Source organism: Bicyclus anynana, chromosome 3 (genome assembly GCF_947172395.1).
Source record: "Bicyclus anynana chromosome 3, ilBicAnyn1.1, whole genome shotgun sequence".
Classification (NCBI taxonomy): domain Eukaryota; kingdom Metazoa; phylum Arthropoda; class Insecta; order Lepidoptera; family Nymphalidae; genus Bicyclus; species Bicyclus anynana.
Window position 1 is genome coordinate 7,452,717 of NC_069085.1, and position 24,285 is coordinate 7,477,001.

At 32.7% G+C, this 24,285-nt stretch overlaps 4 protein-coding genes across 5 annotated transcripts; 1 reads left to right on the forward strand and 3 right to left on the reverse strand.

Moving 5' to 3' along the window:
- Positions 1 to 4,500: 4,500 nt before the first annotated feature.
- On the reverse strand, positions 4,501 to 5,537 carry LOC112050045 (carbonyl reductase [NADPH] 3-like). Its single transcript, XM_024088167.2, has one exon. The coding sequence runs from the start codon at positions 5,407 to 5,409 to the stop codon at positions 4,579 to 4,581; it is 831 nt and encodes a 276-aa protein (XP_023943935.2). The 5' UTR covers positions 5,410 to 5,537; the 3' UTR covers positions 4,501 to 4,578.
- Positions 5,538 to 6,560: 1,023 nt separating this feature from the next.
- On the reverse strand, positions 6,561 to 15,089 carry LOC112050051 (transmembrane 9 superfamily member 4). 2 transcript variants are annotated; one of them, XM_024088176.2, is made up of 9 exons: positions 14,932 to 15,089; positions 14,464 to 14,858; positions 14,194 to 14,349; positions 13,319 to 13,596; positions 12,674 to 12,877; positions 11,265 to 11,682; positions 10,540 to 10,723; positions 10,323 to 10,461; positions 6,561 to 9,628 (listed from the first exon to the last, which is right to left on the reverse strand). In XM_024088176.2, exons 1-9 carry the CDS (start codon positions 14,938 to 14,940, stop codon positions 9,528 to 9,530), a joined length of 1,884 nt encoding a protein of 627 aa, XP_023943944.2. In that variant the 5' UTR covers positions 14,941 to 15,089; the 3' UTR covers positions 6,561 to 9,527. The 2 variants fall into 2 exon arrangements, with proteins under 2 accessions (XP_023943944.2, XP_023943945.2); XM_024088177.2 differs by having other exon boundaries at positions 14,464 to 14,846; positions 14,932 to 15,085.
- A 1,173-nt stretch (positions 15,090 to 16,262) lies between these two features.
- LOC112050058 (neuroguidin) lies at positions 16,263 to 21,832 on the forward strand. The gene is made up of 2 exons (XM_024088186.2): positions 16,263 to 16,507; positions 17,012 to 21,832. The coding sequence occupies exons 1-2, from the start codon at positions 16,499 to 16,501 to the stop codon at positions 17,891 to 17,893; spliced, it is 891 nt and encodes a 296-aa protein (XP_023943954.2). The 5' UTR covers positions 16,263 to 16,498; the 3' UTR covers positions 17,894 to 21,832.
- Positions 21,820 to 23,683, reverse strand: LOC112050054 (uncharacterized). Its single transcript, XM_052890290.1, has 3 exons — positions 23,346 to 23,683; positions 22,806 to 22,935; positions 21,820 to 22,056 (listed from the first exon to the last, which is right to left on the reverse strand). Exons 1-3 carry the CDS (start codon positions 23,639 to 23,641, stop codon positions 21,838 to 21,840), a joined length of 645 nt encoding a protein of 214 aa, XP_052746250.1. The 5' UTR covers positions 23,642 to 23,683; the 3' UTR covers positions 21,820 to 21,837.
- Between the last annotated feature and the right edge of the window lie 602 nt (positions 23,684 to 24,285).

Here is a 24,285-nt window from a genome sequence, read left to right on the forward strand (position 1 = left end):
TTTCATTTTGTACAATTTGTACCCATATAGTGCATACCCGAGTTAAAAACGTTATGCACGTCACTGGCTACCAGTACCTACTAAACGATAAGCACGTTTCTAATTCGGACAGTAAAAGGTTGAAATGCGCTCCCGGTGTCTGTGTTTCCTTTCCTGCCTACATTTTGAACACCTTCACGGCAATTTAAGCATATTCCAGACAGGCGCGCTCCAATTCAGACAGCTTTACTGCTTTTCAGCAGACGTAGGTATAATTTTAGTCAAGTGCAAGCATTTTTCATTAAAAAAGAAACTTGGAAGTAAAAATAAATGTGATACGCTCTGACGTAAGTAACTGGTACCTGCTTGTTTAATATAATTATATCGCAGTAACACAAATAACCCAACATACTTGTAAGTGTATGTATCGAACTGATAACATTTATACAATTTGTTTATAATACCAATGTTTACTGGCTCGTTATCAATATAAAAGGTCGTTGACGAGAGCGCACTTTTAAATCAGACTACCTACACAAATGCGTTATACCGTAAGTACCTATCTCATTATAACTTACCTACCAACTAATTCCCCACTATGGGATACCTACATTTTTTCTACTTCCATTTCATAGTAGGTACCTACTCAAAATAAAACCTCAAATCAAATCACAAATCTAAGATTCCTACAGGTCCATTGGTAGTTAGGTCACCGAAAACGTATGTAGGTACAAGGTTAGGTACCTAATATTCATTACCACACAGGTTCCATGGCATTGGATAAAAAAATTCTGGTTTCCATAAACTTATAAGACTACATCTAAAAGGCCACGCCGACTCAAAATCAAGAGAGCCATGCTCAACGCCAAATTATAAGTTTTGTTAATTATTTTATTTATTTTATCATGGTCATAGAAGGAGTATTGTATGCCACCTCACGTAATTAGCTGTTGTAGCATGTGTTGTTTACTGTGCAATTAGGCTTTGCCCCATTTAAACCACTAAAATGGCCCCATTAGGTACATAACAGGAGCATAAATAACTATTTTCATGGCAAAAATTAAATAAAGAAAAAATCAACTTTACGTAATACTACGTAATAGGTTTTCATGTACCTAGTTTGGTAGAAAACTACCTTTTTTTTCCATTATAAAGTCTATCGAATACTTCATTATTAGCAGCCTAATTTATTGGCCTCTCTCCTCACAAAGAGGATATGGAGCTTAGATCCACCACGCTACATACGTGCGGGTTGAGGGGGCTAAGATGACAATATTAATTAACAGCCACTACCAATGTTAATTTAAAATTAATCGGGAAGTGGGACGACGTAGGTAGGTACCTATTATAATAGCTACAGACATAATCACATAAGTTACTTGTAATTCCTACTTAGCCCCATAACCCCTTTAAAGGTTTAAAAAAAGTACCCAAGTAGGCACAATAATAACGTACCTACGTACCTAAATAAAGCCATATCAACGCATCAAGGCGGGTTAGGTATACAACTGCAGCACCTCCCTTTTGCATTTCCACCATTACGATTTTATAATTCGATAAGTGGGGTAGATCCACGCTAGATCATTGGAATCCATATAAAAGTCTGTAAATGCAGTGAGAAATCGCTAATGAGATTTAGAACAACATTTACGACAATGATGCTCGGAGGCAATTGGATCGGCTTTAATTCTCACACAAGAAGTAGAATTAATAATTTATGTAATCATCATCATCATTATCAGCCATAATTAACCATAATTAGCCGTAACGGTCCCCTATAGGACATGCCTGAGACCTCCCTTCTTAAAAGAGAGGGATATAGAGCTTAGACCCACCACGCTGCTCCGTAGCGGGTTGGCGAGCAATTTATATGTATAATGTTATATAAATTGCCTGTCAACTCGCAATTATTATTGGGCAGGAATTTATGTAATAAAATTAAAATACAAGTGGGGGTGGACCCTTATCATTTAGGGGTATGAAAATAGATAACAACCCGATTCTCAGACCTACCAAATATACACATAAAACTTCATCAAAATCGGTAGAGCCGTTTCGGAGTAGTATGACAACTAACGCTGTGACACGAGAATTATACTCGTATATATTTCCCATCCAAAAACTACCCCTATATTGCTCATATAGAGGGCCCAATACAAGGCCAAGTCTCCTTCCTTAAAGGAGAGGGTTTAAGGACCCACCACGCTGTTGCAAATGTGGGTTGGCGGACATTCTTTTTTATTTAATATAACAATGGCTTGCGCTTCACTACAATTAAGCCTGATGCTGTCTAAAGTTGCAGCGCGCTTACCTAGATGATGCCTATTCACTCTTGCTTTGAAGGTTTTTATTTTTTCTTCACTCTTGCTTTATTTTAAATAAAAGTGGTAGGTAACCCAAAAGTCGGAAGGGCCTTAGACCATTAAGGGCATTTTTGCTGCGCGAATTAAAAATCTGGATACAAATCGTTTCGTACGAATTGCCTGGATATCCACAACGTAAGGATGCCATTTCCGTTTGCGGCGTCTTTGTTGTGGTAGAAAGGAGGAGGAACAAGATGGTGAAGTTCCTACGCACACTCGCCTAACTTTAACGGGTAAAAAAACCGACGAACAAGCTACATTGCGACAGTGTCGCAAAGTCTGCAATTTTGCCCGTGTCAACGGTTCGTTACTAACGATCCATCTAGCGCGGCGATCTAATCTAATGCATCAAACTTATATTTTGCAGAACCATCCCAGAGGTGACTGCAGTACTCCATACAAGTTCTGACCTGAGTCTGCTAAAGGGTTAGGGTTAGTTGTTGGGGTGTAAAGTACCGCTTGACCTTATTGAGGATTCCTAGTTTTGCAATTTCAGCTTTGCAGTCAATGCATTTCAGACGCCGATTTTCATGGACAGATACCATGAACAATTTCGGCGAAGTCGCGGGCGTCCGCTAATATTAAATAAGTTTCACCTAGCAACTCAACACATTAACATGCTCGTCGCTCGGCCCGCGAGCCAGGAAAAGATTTGAATGTCCATGGGCGGCACTTGTAAAAAAGAGCTGTCATAATGCAGCCAGTATTGAGGGTAGGCTGAGCAGCAATAGCCTTCCAAACACATAATGAAATTTTTTCAGTAATTCTTTACTGAAAATGAATTTGTATTATATTATCTATATTAATATTGTAAAGTAATTAGTCTGTCTGTCTGTCTGTCTGTTACCTTTTCACGGTCTAAACGGCTGAACCAATCAACATGAATTTTGGTATAATGGTAAATGGGACCTTGGAGCAAAACAGGGTACTTTTTGACTCTAAAATAAAAATACAAGGGGTGAAATGGGGGTTGAAAGTTTGTATGGAAAGTCCTTCATTTTTAGTTACAGTTTTAAACATTTGTTGATAAATCATAAAAAATACGAAATATAAAGTGATCCAAGAATTTTTAAAATTCAACCTCTGAAATGGTGAAATAAGGGTTGAAAGTTTAGATTGATTTTCACACAGACAAAGTCGCAGGCGTTCGCTAGTTATAAATAAGTCTGTCCAGCAGTCAGCTGGCTGTATTTTGGTGGAAAGATTGTCAGCGGGAGCATGTCTCACTTATTCAAAGGCACTAATTGACGAGTTTCCCTTGGCATACTGACAGTAGATTTTTTAGGTTCAATAAATTCCATAGAGAATGCCTACATGAATTTCAGTTTTCTATAAAATACAACAGGTACCATGGATTTTTATATAATAAAAGCTGGTTAAATATATCCTATTCTATTTGCTAATCTATCTCAGTTGTTTTTGAGTTAAAGAGTAACAAACATCCTTACAAAGTCTCAAGTAAAATAATATTAGTCAGATATATGTATTACTACATCTATTTGTATCTTTATTGTTGTATTAAGTGAAGAAGCACAGCAAAATAAGACTAAAGCATAGTTACTCTAACTCAAGTAACTAAATACAAAACTACAATGGTCAAAGCTGAATCATTTAAATGTTATGAATTCTGTAACCTATAGGCAATTTGCTCTTTATCTAATATCCGTTTTTACCTTACAACCCTGATAAGCAGTGGCATGCATAGAGTTTTGACTAAGGTAGGCATTATACATATAAACTGCACAAAATATAAAATTCCTTCGCTAATACAGGTTCGCAATGTGTCGTTAAGGTAGGCATAGCATCTTTGCATCTATGAAGTGCACGTCCCTGCTGATAAGTTTATTTTTGTATTACAAAATAATATGTTACATTACAGTAAAATACCAGCAATAAATTAATATAAATAAATTTATATTTGCTGTTTATAGATATGGCAAAGTTTATGCCATTATTGTTATGAACAATTTGAATGACTCAGTCTATTAAAGATTATAGAGCTATTTTTATTAAGAGTACAAATAAATTAACTTGCAGTTATATATTTGAGCAGTTGAATCAAAACAAATAGTGTCAACGAAATAAAAGGCACATGCTAAAACATGTGCAAGTTAATTTATAGACACCTATAATTAATAATAAAAATGAACAAATTCTAAAAAAAACATATATTAAAGTTTAAGTGTGTGACACTTTTATCACAGAATTGAAAACAATAATTAAATTTCTTCAAAGTCTAATCATCCCAGTTCACTTGGTGACAATCGTGCCACACAAACGTGCCTTTGAGGGACTGCGGAGCATCCACCGCCAAGTAGAGCGGAGCTTTCGCCCCACGTTCTGGAGAAAAATCACCCATTCCTTTTGTCATATCAGTTTTGACGAAGCCTGGATGAACACAGTTAACAGATATGTCTTTCCCTTGCTTTATAAATTCTTTTTGCTGGACGAACGTTAGAGCCGACATGGCGACTTTGGACACTTTATAATCACTATAATGTCCAGCGAAGGACACAAATGAATTTTTTCCATTCTTAACAGCCTGAAGAAAGTCCTCCACGAATTGTGAAATCTCCACAGTTGTGAGGTTGTCCTTCACTAGTGTGTCCAACCACACTTGTTTCCTAATGTTAGACAACAAGCCCCAGTCGCTGCTCATATTAATGACGCGCGCGTTATTTGATAAGAGCGGATACAATATTTTTGATATCGATAAAAGGCTGTAAAAGTTTGTGTCCATAAGCCTCTTGGCATCTTCATACGATGTAACTGATTTGTCGAAATCTAAAATACCGGCGTTGTTCACTAAGATGTCGATTCCAGCGTGATGTGTCGAAATATAATTCGCGAATTCCTGTATACTTGTTTCATCAGTTACGTCTAGAACATGAAATAAAGGTCGCAGTCCCAACTTCTCCAGTTTTTCCACAGCTTCTCGTCCTCTTTCTTCATTTCTTGCAGTTAGGTAAACAGCACCAATCTTTCGACATAGACCTTTCACGATTTCGAATCCTATGCCTTTGTTACTACCTGTGACTACTGCTACTTTGGTTTCCATATTGTACATAAAAATTTAGAAACAACTTAATATATTTCACATTAAAAATATCACTTTAAAAATAAATATACCTATCTATTTATATAATTTATACTCAAACTCATTCTCCATTCTAGTGTGACAGCTGACAAATTGACATTAACATGACATTTCACAGAGCTTGACATTGACAACACTTGACAGTTAATGTCGCCACACTTTTTTTTAATAATCTTTTTTCCTCTAAAGAAAAGGCAAAGATATTTTACCCACGTACTGCCAATGTATTTTAATATTTTCGAATTTATCCGCAGATTATTGATTTAAAATCGATTTGGAACTTTGTTAGTAAATGTCAACAAAAGAGTAGGAAGCAACAGAGGGCCCTGCAATTCGTTTCACGTAGGATGGTGCGAGTGACAGTTGCTTTCACTCTTGGCCGCGATTCACGATAATAGTACGTATAATGAACGTCATACAGGCGACTGTCATCGTACGAGTGTCTAAAAACACTTTATTATTTGTTTTCTTACTTTAACACGTATTTGGTTATGTTAACCGTATTTTCTGTCTACTCCGTGTGTACTGCAAAGTACTTGATGTTTTGTTAAATACCTTTGTTGGTTTTTATACTTTATAGTACAATACGATTACCTATTAAATCCAGTCAGTAAAATGACGTGTGCAACTGTGTCTGAAATGTCATTTTACTAATAAAATAACATTCCAGCGACAGTTGCACTTGTCATTTTACTAACTGGAATTAATCCTCCAGGCTTTTAACTTTATGTCTGGTCTGAAGTTGCCACTGCCAGCAATACACCCTGTTTTCAGATCTAACTAGAAGTTTGGCGAGATTTATCTTGGACTACGACTTCATCCGCGTGAAACTCGACGTAAACTTTCAACTACCTTTACCTACCCCTACCCTACGTTCAAATTTTTCCTGAATTTTCTTTACTTTATACCTCACGGAGCCCGAGACCTTTCCAACGAATGCAAAAACGTGGAAATCGGTTCGTGCGTTCTGGAGTTATAGCGTCAGGAAGGAAAACCCGATTTATTTTTATATATTAGATTGATTTAAATCGGCAGCAAATTAACAATTTATTAAGTTATATGAAATGCAAGCAGGAAAGATCAATAAGAACTGTAGAATAAGAATTATGAAAGAAAAAATATTAAACTTAATTATTTATTGTTTTCTTTTCCATAAATAAACTACAAAAACATACAAGGCAATTTAATTCATACGGTAGTAAATAAATACAAGACTAGGAATGAATGTTTAAATTATGGATACATTTCAAAGATACCTATTAAAAGGTGGGTACCTATTTAACCTTTAAAACTAATATATTTATTTTTAGTTTTTAGAATTATTTTCTTGTGTAACTTTTTATACACTTGTAAAAATCTTCTCCAAATACTTCTAGCAAAGTATTTTAGCAAAATTGTAATGTCTGCCCTTACTATGACAATAAAAAAGTTTCATTTGTTTGCTTTTGTTCTTTAACTTATATGTAAGTATCTATTATTTAACAACACTTTAGTTGTGAAATAAACAGAATATTGTAATAAAAATCCAAATCAATTTTTAGCTGGTATAATAGGGATGATGACAGTTTTTAAATTGTATATAAAATAAGAGTATGCTACCTAGAATAGTTAAACATATAAATAATAGAGATCTGCAATCATTACTTTCAGAGCTACAGGGATTTAATTGTATTGTTCAAACAAAATACCTATAATGAAAAATGTCTTATTGCATGTAAGAAAGCTAAAAATGTATGAAATTTAATTTAATTACGATGAACGGATAATTGATTGTGAAATTTTATAATCTTATTTATTTCACTAACATTCCGACAATCTTTGTTTTATTAGTTACCTAATATCAACTATATTTACCCAAATGTCTCTAAACAATATATTCAATCCTGTCATCATCCCCATTGATTTTGACATTTTTCATGTAGATAATTTTTCAAGTCTTAATGAGTGACGAATACAGTAAGCGTAACACTAGGCGTTGGTAAAACTGTAGCGAGATCCCACTTGTCGGTTATCGTGTCCCGATTTTTAACGGGACGTCCCAATGGTAAAACATTTTATGTGAACTATCTTTCTCACACAAAATTGACCATAATTAGCTTCGATCTATATAATTAACAGATTTTAAAAAGGAGGAGGTTCTCAATTTGATCAAGTTTCTCCTGTGGGAATCCGCTCTTATTGGAATAACTGAATATTTGATAAAACAATTCCAAAACATATCGCGTTGCCAATATTTATAGGTACCTACTATTCGAGAAACATCAAAAAAAAAACCAAAATGAAAATTAGGTATAGTCTTACCTAATTTTCATTTTGGTAATAGAAACTAAGTACCTATATAAAGTTGTGCATAAAGTCATGAATAGCAATCAATACAATGATACTCGTACCTAGTAATTAACTAATGCCGTTTGCACATTTTAGGCTAAGATTCGCACCTAAGACAAAACAGATTAAATGTTTCATTATAAACAATGCGAGAAAGCTCATATCTGTCATTGACGGCGAAATAAATAGACATTTAAATTGTATATTGCATTCACACCATAATAACATAAAATTGAATATTTTGAAAAATCCCAAATTTTATTAATTACACTCTCGATCAAGTCATGAATATTCTCTTTCAGTGCGCTTTCATTTGAGACCCACTCGAGTATATTTGCAGACTTTCGGTTATTCTTCCCCATTTTCACCCCCCCACAACTGATACACGGCTCAACCGACTTTCATCAAACATGTCTAAGAACGCTCGTACATAAGTTACCTTTAATACAAAAAAGAAACGAAATTGAAATCGTTTCATGCGTTCGGGAGCCACAGACAGACAGATACGTCAAACTTATAACACCCCTCTTTTTGGGATGGGGGTAAAAAGAACAACTGTAAGCCTGAATACTGAACAGAGAAATAAAAAACTTCGCCATATTGCGGAATACGAGAGTACTTATTTCTTCTACTGCAATATTTATGATTGAGGATACGGCAATATTTCATCGCAAGGCTAGATTTTAAAGGTCAGCAATTTACTGTGCAACACTAATATAATCAGATACTTTTCATATGTTATATGCATCGATCTCCTATTAAAAAGTGGTTGCACAATCAACGATCAAAAAACGTCCCCACTCAATGAGTGCCAAACACAACTTCTTATTGTGTACTCAATACAAGTAGTCCCTTTTGCAAATTCAACCTTAAACTCAATCCGTAAGGTTGAATTTACTCCGAATTTAGGATTTTATTGAATATTGGACTATATTTAAAGGTCGTTAGGTATAATTTTCTTTACCAATAATTCTAAAACTGTCAATGCAAAATTAGCCAGTTTTAAGTGAAATTTTCTACATGATTGTGCGTCCTTTTATTATAAGAGGTCAATGTGTATTAGGTACTCGTAATTGCATCACATTTTATTATCCAATGTGCAACCAGCTTAGGATATGCAAAAGTAAATAAGGTCCTAAACTCATTCATTTACACTTAAATCATCACACATTATCTGTTATAACATCCATATCCTACTTCAAAAATTTAACAAAGCATTGGTACCTATTTATTTGTACACAAACTTTTTAACTAAATGAACAATGACAAAAACATTATAACAGAAGTTTAAGGAATTGTTATACCTTATAAGGTAAACACTATTTTTTTTAATTTAGGTTATTTTTAAATGTTTCTTAAATCTCAAGTTTTAACTTAACAAATAATACACCAAAAGCACCATCTAATTATTATTATTGTTGAATTACTGAAATTAAGTTTTGAATTTAAATTTCATAATATTTTTTTAAATGTGAAAAAATCATAATATTTTTTTAAATCTGCAAAAAAAGGACTGGTAAACTGTTTTTGTTTTTACTTCAGTTAACTTATATTAGTTCAAATATTTGTGTACAAATAAATTACAACCGTTATTTTAGTACTACACTTTACAATGGTCCTGATAGAATTACGCAAAGTTATGCAACAAAAATGATATGATTACTATTCAAACAATTATTCTATTTACACTCAACCATATCAGCGAACCAGTCATAATGTTTTCACGCACAGTCTTGATTTTGAAATATTTAATCACTTTATTAGTCAATTTTCACAGCTGCGTAAATTTTTCTTATAAATGTATATGCGGCAAAGAATCCGATCGTTCCAGTCAAAATCCAAAAAGTTAATACCATGAGGCCTGAAAGAACAAGAAACATCTGTCAATGATTTTAAGCTTGCAATAATCAATACATATAAATATATATATTTTTTTATTCTTTACAAGTTAGCCCTTGACTACAATCTCTGACTTACTGATGGTAAGTGATCATGCAATCTAAGATGGAAGCGGGCTACCTTGTTAGGAGGAGGATGAAAATCCACACGCCTTTCGGTTTCTACACATCGTACCGGAGCGCTAAATCGCTTGGCGGTACATCTTTGTCGGTAGGGTGGTAACTAGCCACGGCCGAATTGAAGTGTCTATCTGTGATTTCAAGATGACTGTGTTTTCTCAACCGCTTTATACTCATAGTAATAATATACACAGTACCAAAACACAAACAAGCTTTTTTAAAATTGTTGTCTGTCTGTCATTCTGTTGACGGGTGAACCAATTTTAATGAGAGTTTCACTGGAAGATAGAGTTTGTTGAGTGACATATACGCTTCTTTTTATCTGTGAAAACCTAAATTTTACTCGGACGAAGTCGCGCCTTCAATTTGTATTTCATAACTTATCATTTTCAACAATTACTTTCTTTGCAAACTAAAAAATAGTAGTAACTATCTACTAATTTAGTTTATATAAGAACTATGTTTTGTTTATGTAATTAGTAGAAATATATACATTAAGTACTATATATTATTAAATACAATAATCACAAACTTTACCTGTATAGCCAATATATAGCAGTGTGGGTATAAATTCTGTAATTTCCAGTTTTGTGAAGAAATAGAATATTGAATAAATTAGAATATACACAGCAGATCCTCCAGATATTATGAAGCTTTTCCACCACCAGTGATAATCCTAAAAATATTATATTCAAATTAAAACATCATGTCTATGGACGAGTATTATAACTCGGTGAATATTATACTCTCATACCTCACCACAAAGTTGAAAATACACCATAACAATGGAAATCTGTGATACTGATATAACCAATATACAAAACACTAAAAACAGAAACCCAAACAGATAATAAAATTGGTTTTCCCATAGAGCATTGAATATAAAGAAAAGCTCTATAAATACAGCTCCAAACGGAAGTATACCAGCCATCAGAATGCTGAAATCGTAATGTTAATATCAATTTCAAAACATTTCTCAAATCATATGACAATATTATACAGTTTTACTATTACAGTAAAACCTTATTTGCAAGCAGATGTAAACACAAATTTGGTAACCACAAACAAGCCATGACTATATTTCATTTTAAACATTTAATAGGGTAGTTGACTCATCAAATTTAATATAAACAATATTAATTTCATGTAGTATAAAACTTCATTTAAATATCAAGTATTTTTTTCAAATTTTCCAAACGTCATTGACGTGTCGTCCATTGTGACGTCACTAACACGCTTGATGTAGGTACTAACGACGAACAAATTTTAACTAATATTTTTTTTTTTCATGTCCGACAGGCGTTTTGGCTCGTATTGTCAATAACATACCTATTTAAAATATAAAATTTTCATGTAATCATGTCTCAAAAAATATGAAAAAAAAATCTCAGTCTAGTAGAACGATAATGAACTATTTAAGACCATTTAAAAACAGTGTCAACTAGCCTATTTCTTGGAAATACTTTAAAATAATCTTACCATACATATGTGTTCATATACCAAATTTGTTCAGGTACTTTTCTTGGTATAAAATTTGTTCTTACAGGGTGTTGAAAAGGCTGTTTCCGACATCCAAAGTAATAGCCTAAATACACTAAGGGCAACGATATGCAAAACCATAAACACAGTAGAGCCATCATAGTTGAGAATGGAACTGCACCACTCGAATGTTTGCCCATGATGAAAAAGTTCAAAAAGAAACAGGTCCCAAATACAATTGCCGGATAAAGTGTAGCAGTTAAAAATGCCGCCTGCTTCCATTGCTTTCCTTTCAGTGTGTTATATAGGCGCGCTGAGTAATATCCAGCTATGAGACCCATAAAAACATAGAGAAATATTGCAGCGGTCATTAGAGCCCCACGGCTAGCTGGTGACAACATTCCGAGCATGGCAATCACTGTAAATAGAAAACAAAGCTTACAGGAGATGGTCCAAAATTGTATTGAGCCCAGGATCAGTCATTGTACCCTTGCAGAAATAAAAGAAAATATTTTTTGTAACAATTTTTTAGTACACATATCTATGAATTTACTTTTATTCTTTCGAAATAATATTCATGAATATCTGTGAATTTACTTTAATTCTTTCGAAATAATATTCATTCTCTCCCAAAAAATCCAAAAACAATAATAAGGGTAATTGGGTAATAATGGCCATGGTAATTCATGACGTTTTCAATGCAATAGTCGATTTGACGTTTGCCGTTAATTGACATGTCATAGTTCATTAGGGGCGCCAACTAAAAACTCAAAAATTTGGGTTAAATGTTAGGGGAGCAGAGGTTACTGGCCTATCATAGCTCTAAATTTACTTATACTCACATCATTTTGCTATGAAACTAGTACCATGAAAGTAGACTGTTTGCACTTTTCAGATAATTTTTGAAATCATAAACTTAACTTTTAAAATTAACTTTTTTTTTTAAATATAGTATTAGTATAGAGGGGTCAACAAAATAAGACTATGAAAAATTTCATAATATGAAAAAAAGTTAAATAGTTTTTACCCAGTCCATCACTAACTACCAAAATCTATAAAACTAAAAAAAAAAAAAAAAAATTGATCTACATAGAATAAATAATTGTAAATTCAAATGACATGCCACCCTGTGACTGTACTGCAGAATAGAGGACTCTTAAAGGTCCTGTTAAAAATAACAAAATTTAATAATAAAATAGTAACAACCTGATTTTTTGCTAAAATTCTCATATACAAAAATACAACTTAATTACCAATATTGTCAGCAAATTATGGTAAGTTGCAGACATACAATGGCGTAAGTAATATTACATTATTATTTCTTTAGGAGATACAACTTGAAATGCCCTACTTTATGGGCATCTTTAGTAATATTAGTTTTCAACACAAAATTAATTCAATCCACTTACCAATAGTTATCAGAGACATAAGGAAAATTTGAATGCCACTCCCTATAACAGCAGCAAACAGCATTCGCTTTGGTGGGGGCCTAAAAACATCACCATGTACTAGTTTCCAGCCTGTTTCTTCAATCATATCTTCAATATTTTCATCTGAATTATATCTAGCAATGTCTCTTCTAAGTGTACGGACCATGATCATAGTTAGAATGCCTGGAAACAATGTATTAGTTTATATTGTATGTTTTAATTTTAAACCAAACAATGAAATAGTAAAATTTTAGTAGTTTTATCATGCCGCCATTCAAGAAAAGAAAATAATATTCACTTCTTAGCAGCGGTGAAGAGTCTATACAAATTGATTCCTGTCGGGTTACCATTTAAAAATCCATACATATTCATTATTGTATACAGTAGGTATGAATATGAGAAATCCTGACATGCAGTATGAATTTTGTTTTCTTCAGGTTACCCACAACTATATTCCAAACTTTTCCACTGCTTCTTAGTGTCTTGCAGTTGCAAAGTGCACCATTAATTTTATTGCTGTTATGATTAGAAGCCTTGCCTTGCATTTTCACTCATGTTTTTTTAGGAAACCAGCACAAAGAATACCAAAACAATTGTAAAGAGAGTAGTATAACAAATACAAACCTGATAGAAAGAAAAGTACAACTATTGAGTTAACAATAGAGAACCAGTGTATTTGTACATCTTTCATGCCCAAATAAATATCCCATCTGGACGCCCATTCAATGTCCGACTCCCCCCACTCAACAGAATATGTAAAGTATAACTTTGTTCCTGTGTCTTCATTAACAAGCTGTGGCCTCGATTCTGTTGGAAAGCTGCATGAATCATCAGCAAATGTCAATTCATTTTTGTCTACTGAATATGTCTCCACTTCAAAGCCAACAACTCTATATGAATCTCTGTAAAATACAAATGATTCTTTAAATTTTTGCCTAGTCTAGGAGCAGTCATAATATAGACAGTATAGTATACACATTATGTTAAAATTACAAAATTTAATTTAATTTTTTTTATAATTTTTCAATAGTGTTTTATGTTATATTTAACATTGTTAAAAATGTAAAGAATAAAAGATAATGAATTAAATGAGAGAAAAACGAATAAAAACACAACACAGATCTGCAGCATTATGTGACAAATAAAAACCTTGTCAAGAAACTGTTGGAACAACATCCCCCACCTATTCAGGGGGTAAATTAGGGCATCAAGCCCTAATTTACCAGCATTGTGGGTATTGATGTACTCACAACCACATTATATAAATCAGATCCATTTTATTGCCACAACAAAATTACAAAGGTAAACATTAAATAATATTAAGAATTAATGTATATTTTAAGTTATTCTGTAGTTTTCTGTTGTGCTAACAAATATTTTTTTCTATTGTATTATATATTTTTTTGTATATGCAATAATAATTAATACTCTTAATAGGTATTTATTGGATTATAAAATAATAAATTATGAAGGTTTTATAATAAAAAGTGAATACTTACTGGCTATGTTTGTGATATTTAAGTAGTAACTTTAAGTGATTATTTATATATGCTTTGCCCTTAGACATGAATCCTAGACGGTAACCTTGTTCAATACTGTGTTCTGAAGTATCTGTGTTTACAATTTTAGTTGCCACAGGTAAGTTATCCACTAACCTGAAATTAAAAGTACACATTCATACACACAATACACTGGATAATGCATTATCACCAGCAAAATATATATTTAGGAAAAGTTAATGAGTATTTCAAAATGGTTATAAAACTTACAAATGGACAAAGTATTCATGTTCAATGCGACTTGCAACTTTATCAGATTCATCTGGGTTCCAATTCATTGGGTTATTTTGTTTATGGCACAAGAGTTTGCATTTAATGTTTTCAGCCATATGTATCTCATATGGAGTGTTTACAATGCGATCACCTCGTAATACTTCGCCCAAATTCTCAGATTTGTACTGGAAGGTTCCATTCTTTGGTATACAGAGTGGTAATGAGTAATATTCGTACGGCAGCTGCGTATGTATACTCGTCATTTTAACAGCTCTAACTTCAATTCTTTGCCCTTTTCTATACTCAACCGGCGCAACACCAGGTACGTAGAAACCATAGCTGCAGATGATTAAATTCACTATAAAGAATATTGATTGAATCTGAAAAGAAAACTGAAGAAGTATATAATTAGCAGTTAACTCCCTTGGGTAGCCAATAAAAGAATTTATACTGTTATATACTTACTGAAAACATATTTGACTAGTCCTTTATATAAAATCAAACAAAAAATAGGCAAACATAGTAATATGTTTGCTAAAGCAGAATTTTAAAATGGTAAATGGCAGAGAACAGTAGATTTTAATTTTATTGACACCAATTGACAGTTTGACACTTGATTGACTTGACAATGACATGAACTCAGAACTGTAGCACAGATAGACTTTTGCGGTTTTAAATTCTTACTCTTTTGGGCGTGGAGGGATAATTCTTTTTCTTAGCTTTTGGGTATCTATCTACACAGCAGCATGTGCCTAGGCTACATTCTACTTATCGACCCAAACGATCACGCTCACAACTACAGATTTTTCCGTTTCACTTGCTTGCGAGCGTTGCAATCATAAACTTGACAATTACATGGTATACATCAAATGGTAAGTGGTATTTTCTAATGTTTAATCGAGTTTATAAAATGAAAGTTTTTTAAAAAATGGCTTCAAAAAAGAAATCCTTTTTGACATTGCTGTTTGGTATTATTTACACCAACGATCAAAACGCTCCATGATATCGATTCCATATGAATTCATGATTGCAAAGCTCGCGTAGCAATAGGTTGCTAGATCCAAAAAAAAGTGTAGTCGTGAGCGTTATCGTTGTCATCGTTTGTGGAAAGTACGCACAGAACATTATTAGTCCTAAAAGTACGCGTAAGTAAGTAATGAAAAATATGCCATTGCAGTGTTCACTGTTCTGTGCCCATTTACTTAATGTACTCTTTGGTTAAATTGTGTTTTTTTGCTCTATGTATCTAAGGGCATAGGTGTGAAATAAGTTCCTGTAATAGGCCACTCGCCTGCTGTATAAAACTAAGAACATTTTTTGCTTATAGGCAGTTTAAATGCTTCGAAACTCTAATCTAATCTCGTAATTGCAATATTTTTCTAAAACAAAATTGTAATTTCATCACGTCACCGCAAACGACAATCACAAACTCTGACGTCATTCGCTAAAAGGCATTGGTTTGTGAACGCCAATCACGCTGTTATCTCTATGAATGATGTCACTTGCTAATGTGTTGTGTTTCGGCGGCAAATATTTTACGTAGATATTTTTCCATTTATATTAAATTTTTTACTGGTTATTATTGACGGGACAAAATAAATTAAAGCTTATACTTCCATAGTTCAGTTCAGTATAAACACTGTTTACAAAAGAGGCAAGTAGCCTATATGGATCTGTGGCTCTGCTGTGCTGATGCTCTATAGTCTATGGTTTCATTTGTTTGTAATCTTTCTGTCTTCATCACAGAACACTAATACTCCGCTCCGTCATCTGTGAAATATGTTCTCCTTGACTTCCTTGTGTTGTGTTACAGTCTGTGTGATCTGTGGTTTCATCCCGTTTTCCAGTCTTTCGGTGTTTTGTTTTATTTTTTGCAAGAATGATTTTACTTTATTGAACTATTTCTCCAGGCATTCGTATGTGGAATGTTACTAAGCGATCACACAATTCGAGATTGAAATATTTTTTCTATATTCATAAGTAAACAAAATATTGAGGTTATTTAACTTTCAAGTTGCTTTAATTTATCAACATGGTTCAGGTATGTCTATATTTATTTTCCATTTTATGACAGTAAATAGTAAATTCTTTTAATTTAAATCGCGGTAAAAGTTTTATTTTCAACGCATATACCATGTCTTATGTTACTCCTTTGAATTATTATTTAATCAATTTAAAATTAATTATTAACTATATAACCACATTAACCAGCCAGTTTATTAGTCATATATTGTTTGGTTTACTCTAAGTATGCAGTTTTATAATTGACATAACAGCTGGCCTTTTCTAGTTATCTTATTTACTTGACTACAGAACCATTTCTATAGAAACACAAGTAACATTGTTAATCCCAGTTCTTGATACATAAATATAATCTGCTATCATATGAGTCTAAAACTCTAAAACAATCTTAAATCACCCTACTAATGTTCAAGTTTCAAGTAGAAGTTGGTTAATAACTTAGTTGGTTAATTACTTAAGAGTTAATTCAAACAGAAAATATTTTATTTTATGATTTGTAATACAGTTATTTATATTTCTTTAGGCTACAGATGAGATGGAACAACCTGATTTGCCACAAGCAGTAAAACTGCTCAAAGAAATGAATACAAATATTCAACAAGTTTCACAACTAGTGGATAATATGTTGGTGCGTGTGAAAAGTGGAGAAATTTCTACAGATAAGGGTTTAAGTTTTCTAGAAATGAAATATCAAATGCTTCTGAGTTATTTAATAAATTTAACTTACATAGTGTTAAGAAAATGTTCTGGTGAAAAAATAGAGTCTGACCCTTCAATAGACAGACTTGTTGAAATCAGAACCGTGCTTGAAAAAATTCGTCCAATAGATTCTAAACTCAAATATCAGATAGATAAACTTGTTAAAACCGCAGTAGTTGGTACAGCAGAAGATGACCCGCAATCATATCATGCTAATCCTGGTAACTTAGTAAGTAAAATACAAAACAGTGGAGAAGAGAGTAGCAGTGAATCTGACAGTAACGATACGAAAGATAAGACTAGCAAATCAAACATATACGTACCCCCTAAACTAGCAGCTGTACATTACGATGACAGTATATCACGCAGTGAAAGTGAAAAGAAAAATAAAGAGCGAGCGAAAAAACAATTTCTTAATTCTAGTGTATTAAGGGAACTTCGTGATGAGTATTCAGAGGCACCGCTAGAAATGAGCTCAGGAAATCATGTCAAACATTCCATATCAAAATATGAGCAAGAAAAGACAGAGTATGAAGAAAACTATCTAACTCGCTTACCAGTCACAAAAGCTGAAAAAAATCGAAGGAGAAAATTAACAACAGTAGGTATGCTTGCTGATGAAGTAACAGGGACTCGTAGCGCTGCACGGAAACACAAGATTAAATCCAAAAAAGGTAAGGGGTTCAAAAGGAGACGTACACATTGATTGTATTAATTACTTTGGTTTGATTTTACTTACATGTTTTTAAAATCAAGTGTAGTCACATGAAAATACATTTTTAGAAGTGCCTCATTTGTCTTTTTAATGAAAGAAATAATTGTTAAAGCTTATTTTTGCCTAAATAATAAAAAAAATATGAGCTACTTTTATAATATTCATAAGTAATCCTCATAGTTATAAACTTATCAAAATTAGGGCACCCTTATAAGCATTATGTTGATTTTGGGATGATGTTATTTTTGTAATGAAAATTAAAACTAATTACAAATGTCAAGACAATAAATCCAGAATCAGTGCATAGTTTTAGTTACTATTAAAAAACTGTTACATATTAATAGGCCTTTGATGTTTACTTAAAATAGGTAGAAACCTATACTTTTGATTATATTATAATGTTCTCACATTTCACTGCATGTTTCTCTAATAATAATAATTAATTATCAATTACAAAAATTAATTATCTAAAAAGTGTAGAAACAAATTATTATAATTATTTTACCTAATTTTGATAAGAATATAATATTATAAATTAATATTACAGTAAAAATAACTTCACATTTTATATTAACTTATAATTAACTATTTAAAATAAGTTTTATATGTAATTCAGACTGATTTATTTACCTGGGAGAATTAAGGAAAAGAGATTCTCCATACTGTTCTACTTAAATAAAACACAGTACCATAACTTGGTATATGTATTCTGTCAAAGGTACATATTTACTTGTGATGCACATTATTTTTCAAAATATTGATATTTAAGGTCATAAATACACATCAACTTGGAAAGAGACAGCCACAGTATCACCTTTCCTATACTAAAGCCATTCTCAATATGCACTGTTTACCAACAAACAAATTAGAAATGAAGGTAGAAAACGCATGTCATTTCATACCTTATGGGCTTGAGTTGCAAATGTGAAAATCCCTTTGTGTTGTTAAATAAGTACTTATATGTTATGACCTTAAAAGTGCAGACTTCATTACAAAAATATTTAAACAAAGCCAAAAGATCTGTAAATACATTGTGACAATCCACATTATTATAAGTTACAATGACAAATTTTACTGAGCAGATGTAATTTTGATTTTGCTACTTTTTAAATACTTAGTTAATCATTATACCAAAAACCTACATAGGTTATAAAAGGCTCTATAATTATTACTGTATTTTTTAATATACATATAATAAAAAATATAATTAAATTTCACAAAGAAACAAGCGAAAAAGTATCATTTGATTGGTGGATTTTTAATAGTCTTTAATGTTGAATATTATTTGTGAAGCTTATATTTAATGTGGTTCTATGAGTAGTGCAAACTGATGAAAATTTAAACCTCCCTAAGCTATAATGTAAATGCTAATAATAAGTAATACATATAAAATATAGAAATAAAATAAGATATGTTATTATAATAAAGAATAGAAACTTTTAGCATACAGGGTACTCAGTTGGACTTTGCACATGCACAGTATATTTGAGCTCCTATTAAAATTAAATATCACACATAAGGGTCTCATTTGTTACAATAAAAAATATTTTATCTATTATTATTCAAGCTAAAAATTTTAACAATCATTAATTCTAAGTAAAAAATAGATAAAACACCTTTATGGAACTTATTTGCTGCTGAACTAGTAATAACGTCCGGGGAGGTGCTACATTACTTTTATATGACAATGCCATAAGTACCATTATAATTTTAATTTTAAATAAAAATTTCGTTTACTTATGCTTAGGTTCATCCTATACTCATAAGTCTGTTCATAGTTTGAGTTTACTCCTTTAGAATAGATTTTCATACATAGCCCCCGGTATGAAAAAAATATGGGCAGTAAAATTCGATGAACGAATGACAGCGTTACGTTTGTGCGCAACCTATTTCGCGCACCTTTCACCGTGCGCGCCCGCCAGCAGCGTGCACATGCGTGCGGGCGCGCCCACACTTTGTAGATTCATGGTGATACGTGAACGCTTTGCATATTTAAACTATAGTAGGAGTCAAATCGGGTATTGGATGTTAAGGAAAATAAAAGAACAAGAAAAATACTTAATAATATGTATTTTTTTTATTAATTGAAACTACAACAATAGACGTGTACATTATTTTTCATTATTTGGCTAAAATGGTTAAGTAACAATTAAATAAGTACTAATATTTTAATTATATATCATTATGCCCCAGTGTATTAGGGTACCCAATTCCGTTCAGTACGGAGTTCAAGGTTGTTTTGTGTTTTGTTACTTAAGCAAACATTTCTTCTCGGAAAAGGATCGTGACCGTATTGGTCTAAGATCCGGCATTAGATATATATACCCTCATCTGTTATTAGTGCTATGAAATAAATAATGGATAATTTTCAGTGACACATTGCAAATAGGTTGCCTTGTTGAATTGCGGCCAAATACATTTTTCTCAAAACTTAATACAGTTAAATTAACCATAAAAAAGCTTTTATTTGACATATTAGACGACTAAATAACTGATGAGGGTACCTAAACAACATTACTTAACTTGTTTATATCTGGCAACTCCACAGTTGCAGTGTGAAAGCAGGTAACCATTACTTTTTCAAATCTTTTGGGTATATTCTATTAATTAACTAGTGTCCGATTTTTTAAGTAACCAATGGAAGGAGATTAAATAAATTAAAAAAAATAATCATTTACTTACTTGATTTTGACATTTTAATTATTTTATTATTATTATATCGCTTTGCTGTCAACAGCGTCAACATAAAAAAAGATCTAGAAAACCTAGAAAATTTAGTTTATAGTTCGCCGAATGCAGGTTGAAACAAAATAGCTGGAAGAGATGTGTTTGGGTACGACTTAAGCGCGCGGACAGGGGTCGATGTTATGATTCCGCTTAGTGTGCGTTGCAACAAGGAGTTTCATACAAAGAATAGTGAACGGTTTGAGTTGATACGGTGTCGATCCTCTTCTGAGAATTTCCGATATTAATGCATTTTTACTATACTTGCACCAACGATATTTGGTCGCGAGCCGTTTTTAAAATACTGGTATATTTATTAATAAACACATGTTTTATTTAATTAAGTAGGTACTTTAATTTAAGGATAAATGTTTGTATTAGATTTATATACTTATTTTACATGAAGGATATTTTTTTTGTTTATTTTTAATATCTCGTAAATAAGTTAATCTAAGTTGTTTATTCTAAACATTAACTACTTTTATTTTTAACTCTCGACGTACGAAAGAGTGGTGTTATAATTTAGATGTGTGTTTGTATGGCGGATGTCTTCGGTTCTAGCGAAATTAGTATGTCATTTTAGCTTGCTAATAACCAACGAAATATGAAAGATGGCCAAAATTGTCCAGTACAAAGTTACCAGTAATTATTAGATAAATACTAAAAAGCAGTTTATAGGAAACATTAGAAAATTACATTTTATATGAGACGTACCTATATAGCATTTCATTCTTGCTAAAATTAGTTTCAAAGACAGCTTTTTAATATTTATGTAATATATGAAATTGCTATAAGTATCTAGTTTTATCTGTAAAGTCTACTTTAGTATCAAGAACCATAGGTATCTAGGTACCTAATTCTTCAACTGTTTTATTATTTTATTATCATTTTAAAGTTAACGTTTTATTAGTTTCAAAATGGCCAACAATACACACAATGTATTTTATTCCAATTCGTTTCTGATATGGTTGTTTCATGCCCATTGTTTAGGTTTCATGTTTTATTTTTTCATTTGTTGATTTCTTTGGTAAGGAAGCGATTATACCTATACCTACATAGAGTCTGTCAATATTAAGTTACTTAAATAGACTTTGTTCTTTTTTTACTTTGAAGTTGTTTTGTTTAAGTTTTCGTATATTAGGAACGTATTGTATTATGATTTTGATATTATTAAGCATCCAATAAAAAAAATTATCAAAATAAAAATTCTTTTATTTTTTAAGTTGTGAAGCAACATTTGGAAAATCTTGAATACATGTAGCTGGGTTAAAAGATTGGTAACGGAAAAGTCTCATTTCCCGTATGTGACCAATCGGCGTGTGGGTGTCCAAACACTGATAGTCTCCTCTCGGAGGCGCAGTTCCATGGTTATGCGTAAGATCCGATCGTATCACTCGATTCATCAGCCACGGGGGAGACGCCATCATCAGCTAGTACAAAAAACACCATAATAATTTTCCTATTTTAACCATTGCAGGATCAGACCAGGATTTTCCTTATAGAAGAGGGTAGGTATATGAAGCTTAGAACCACCACGCTGCTCAAATGCGGTTTGGCGGGCTTACGATCATAATGTTAAATTCATTAGCGTTCTGGTTATTACAATTTAATTAACATTTGATAGTGGTATCAGAACAACGAGGCTGTTAAAAATTACATTTAGCATTAAAATAATTCACGTCTATAGTTTGAGCATAATAGGGACAAGCGAAGAATAAGCTAAAACTAGCCACTTCCTTTGGCAACACTATTTAGAGGAATAGCCAGAATTTAGAGGAATTTTTAGACCTTTTCTTTTTCTTGTCTACAACCCCTATAACGAGTATGCTGAAATTTTTGCATGTATGCAAAAAGTTTGAACGAGCTAAGGATCGTTATTCTACTTCCTACCTCAATAGTATTTGTTCGGTAAAAGAAGTTCTAATTTGAAACAAAAATTCGACATCATCAGCATAATTTAACGACGCACTTGCACTACAGGGCAACAACTAGCAACTTAGCAAGTTGCAACGATATATTAGGTACCTACCTATGTAGCTACCTACCTACCTACCTAGGCATATATCATATCATAATATGCTATTAAATTTCTATTAATTCACTGTTATTTCAGCGGACTTGAAGTTTAGCGATTACTATATCTATAGGTATATACCTAGGTATGAATACCAATAGTTACCGGCTTAGCGATAGTCGCGTTTGGATTTCTATAGTCCTCTTGTTGCGTAGAAAGATAATCCATAACACCAAATTCAGGGTGAAGTTGAGCCAGGTTTGCATTTTTCATCAACTTATTTCTTCCAGGGGTACTAATTTAGGAAAGTCATCATTATTAACAACCCATATTCGATCACTTTTGAGCACGAGTTTCCTCACAGAATGAGAGGGGTTACGCTAATAGTCCACCACGCGGGCCCAATTCAGATTGGCAGACTTGACACACGTTGAGAATTAAGAACATTCTTAGGTATGCAGGTTACCCTGCGATATTTTTCTTTCACCATTTGAGACACGTTATATGTAGTTTCTTAAAATGCACAAAACTGAAAACTTGGAAGTGCATGCATGATTTGAATCGATGGCAAAGGTCATATCCACTAGGCTGTCACGGCACTAAAAGAAGGTAATATAACTACTTACCTAAAATAAGATTGTGGCAGTTTGTGGTTTTTGTGTAAGACAATCAGTGAAACAAATAGGTAAACTACGAGTAACTCACTCAGTACATGGATAAGAAGTAAAATTGACTAAAGGTTTGAAAGAGTATATCGGATTTGTTTTAGTAAAGACTTGTTCCAGCATATGGCCAGTTTCCGTTTTCCAGATGTTTAGGTCTTGACCCCACCTGTTGTAGGTGCTCAGGTGATTACTTAACTGATCGCGGTATACGTAATTGTCCCGTTTCTCTGCGTGTATTTGAAAATCCCAATTTTCAACCTTAACCGGGTGACTGTATGTGTTTTTGGAAAACAGAATCTGCTGTGGCTTTTTAGCCATAGGATTTTTAGTCCTCATTTTTTATAATAAATATTTAATTATGAAATAACTTGTAAGTATTCGAAAATGTTACTATACGTGTCATTTACATTGTCATCGTGTCATTTTTAAATGTAGCTGTTCTATTTTGGTTGGTTAGTATAATGGTTGTAGTAGTACCTATCGTAGACAGATACTTGTAGACAGAGAATACTTTGCATACGTCATCTATCAACATTTTATTCTATGATTTTATTAATCTATATCATAGATTTAAGAGTCGGTACAAGTACCTATTAGCGATCGAATGCGACTTCATCCGCCCTACACGTCCTCAATCCGTCTGTCGAAGAATGTATTGTTATCGGACGTCTAGGTTTTACTTTATATACTATCTCCCTATCGAATCACAAATCTCATTATTGTACGTCAAGCAGTTTTCGAGATTTCATGATGAAAATGAAAATCTATTGACATGTTACATCAGTATTACACCATTTTATCTCGGAAAGCACGTTCTCCGTCTGTCTTGGTCACGATCATTAACATCTGATACAGAGTAGGGCAATAACACCCTAAACTCTCAGCGTATTTAGGGTGATAATGCCCAACGCCTCCCGCCTTATAAGTAATTAGGTAGGTACCCTGATTATACAATCTATCGAAGGCAAACTTGGATCTTA

Coding starts and splice junctions, on each gene's coding strand:
- LOC112050045 (XM_024088167.2), bottom strand. CDS start 5,409: ATGTACAATATGGAAACCAAAGTAGCAGTAGTCACAGGTAGTAACAAA.
- LOC112050051 (XM_024088176.2), bottom strand. Junction 13,597..14,193: donor AAATATCACAAACATAGCCA/GTAAGTATTCAC, acceptor TGTATTTTACAG/AGATTCATATAGAGTTGTTG. Junction 12,878..13,318: donor TGTACTTTTCTTTCTATCAG/GTTTGTATTTGT, acceptor CATTGTTTCCAG/GCATTCTAACTATGATCATG.
- LOC112050054 (XM_052890290.1), bottom strand. CDS start 23,641: ATGAGGACTAAAAATCCTATGGCTAAAAAGCCACAGCAGATTCTGTTT. Junction 22,936..23,345: donor ACTTCTTATCCATGTACTGA/GTGAGTTACTCG, acceptor TTCCTAAATTAG/TACCCCTGGAAGAAATAAGT. Junction 22,057..22,805: donor ACGCGACTATCGCTAAGCCG/GTAACTATTGGT, acceptor TTTTTGTACTAG/CTGATGATGGCGTCTCCCCC.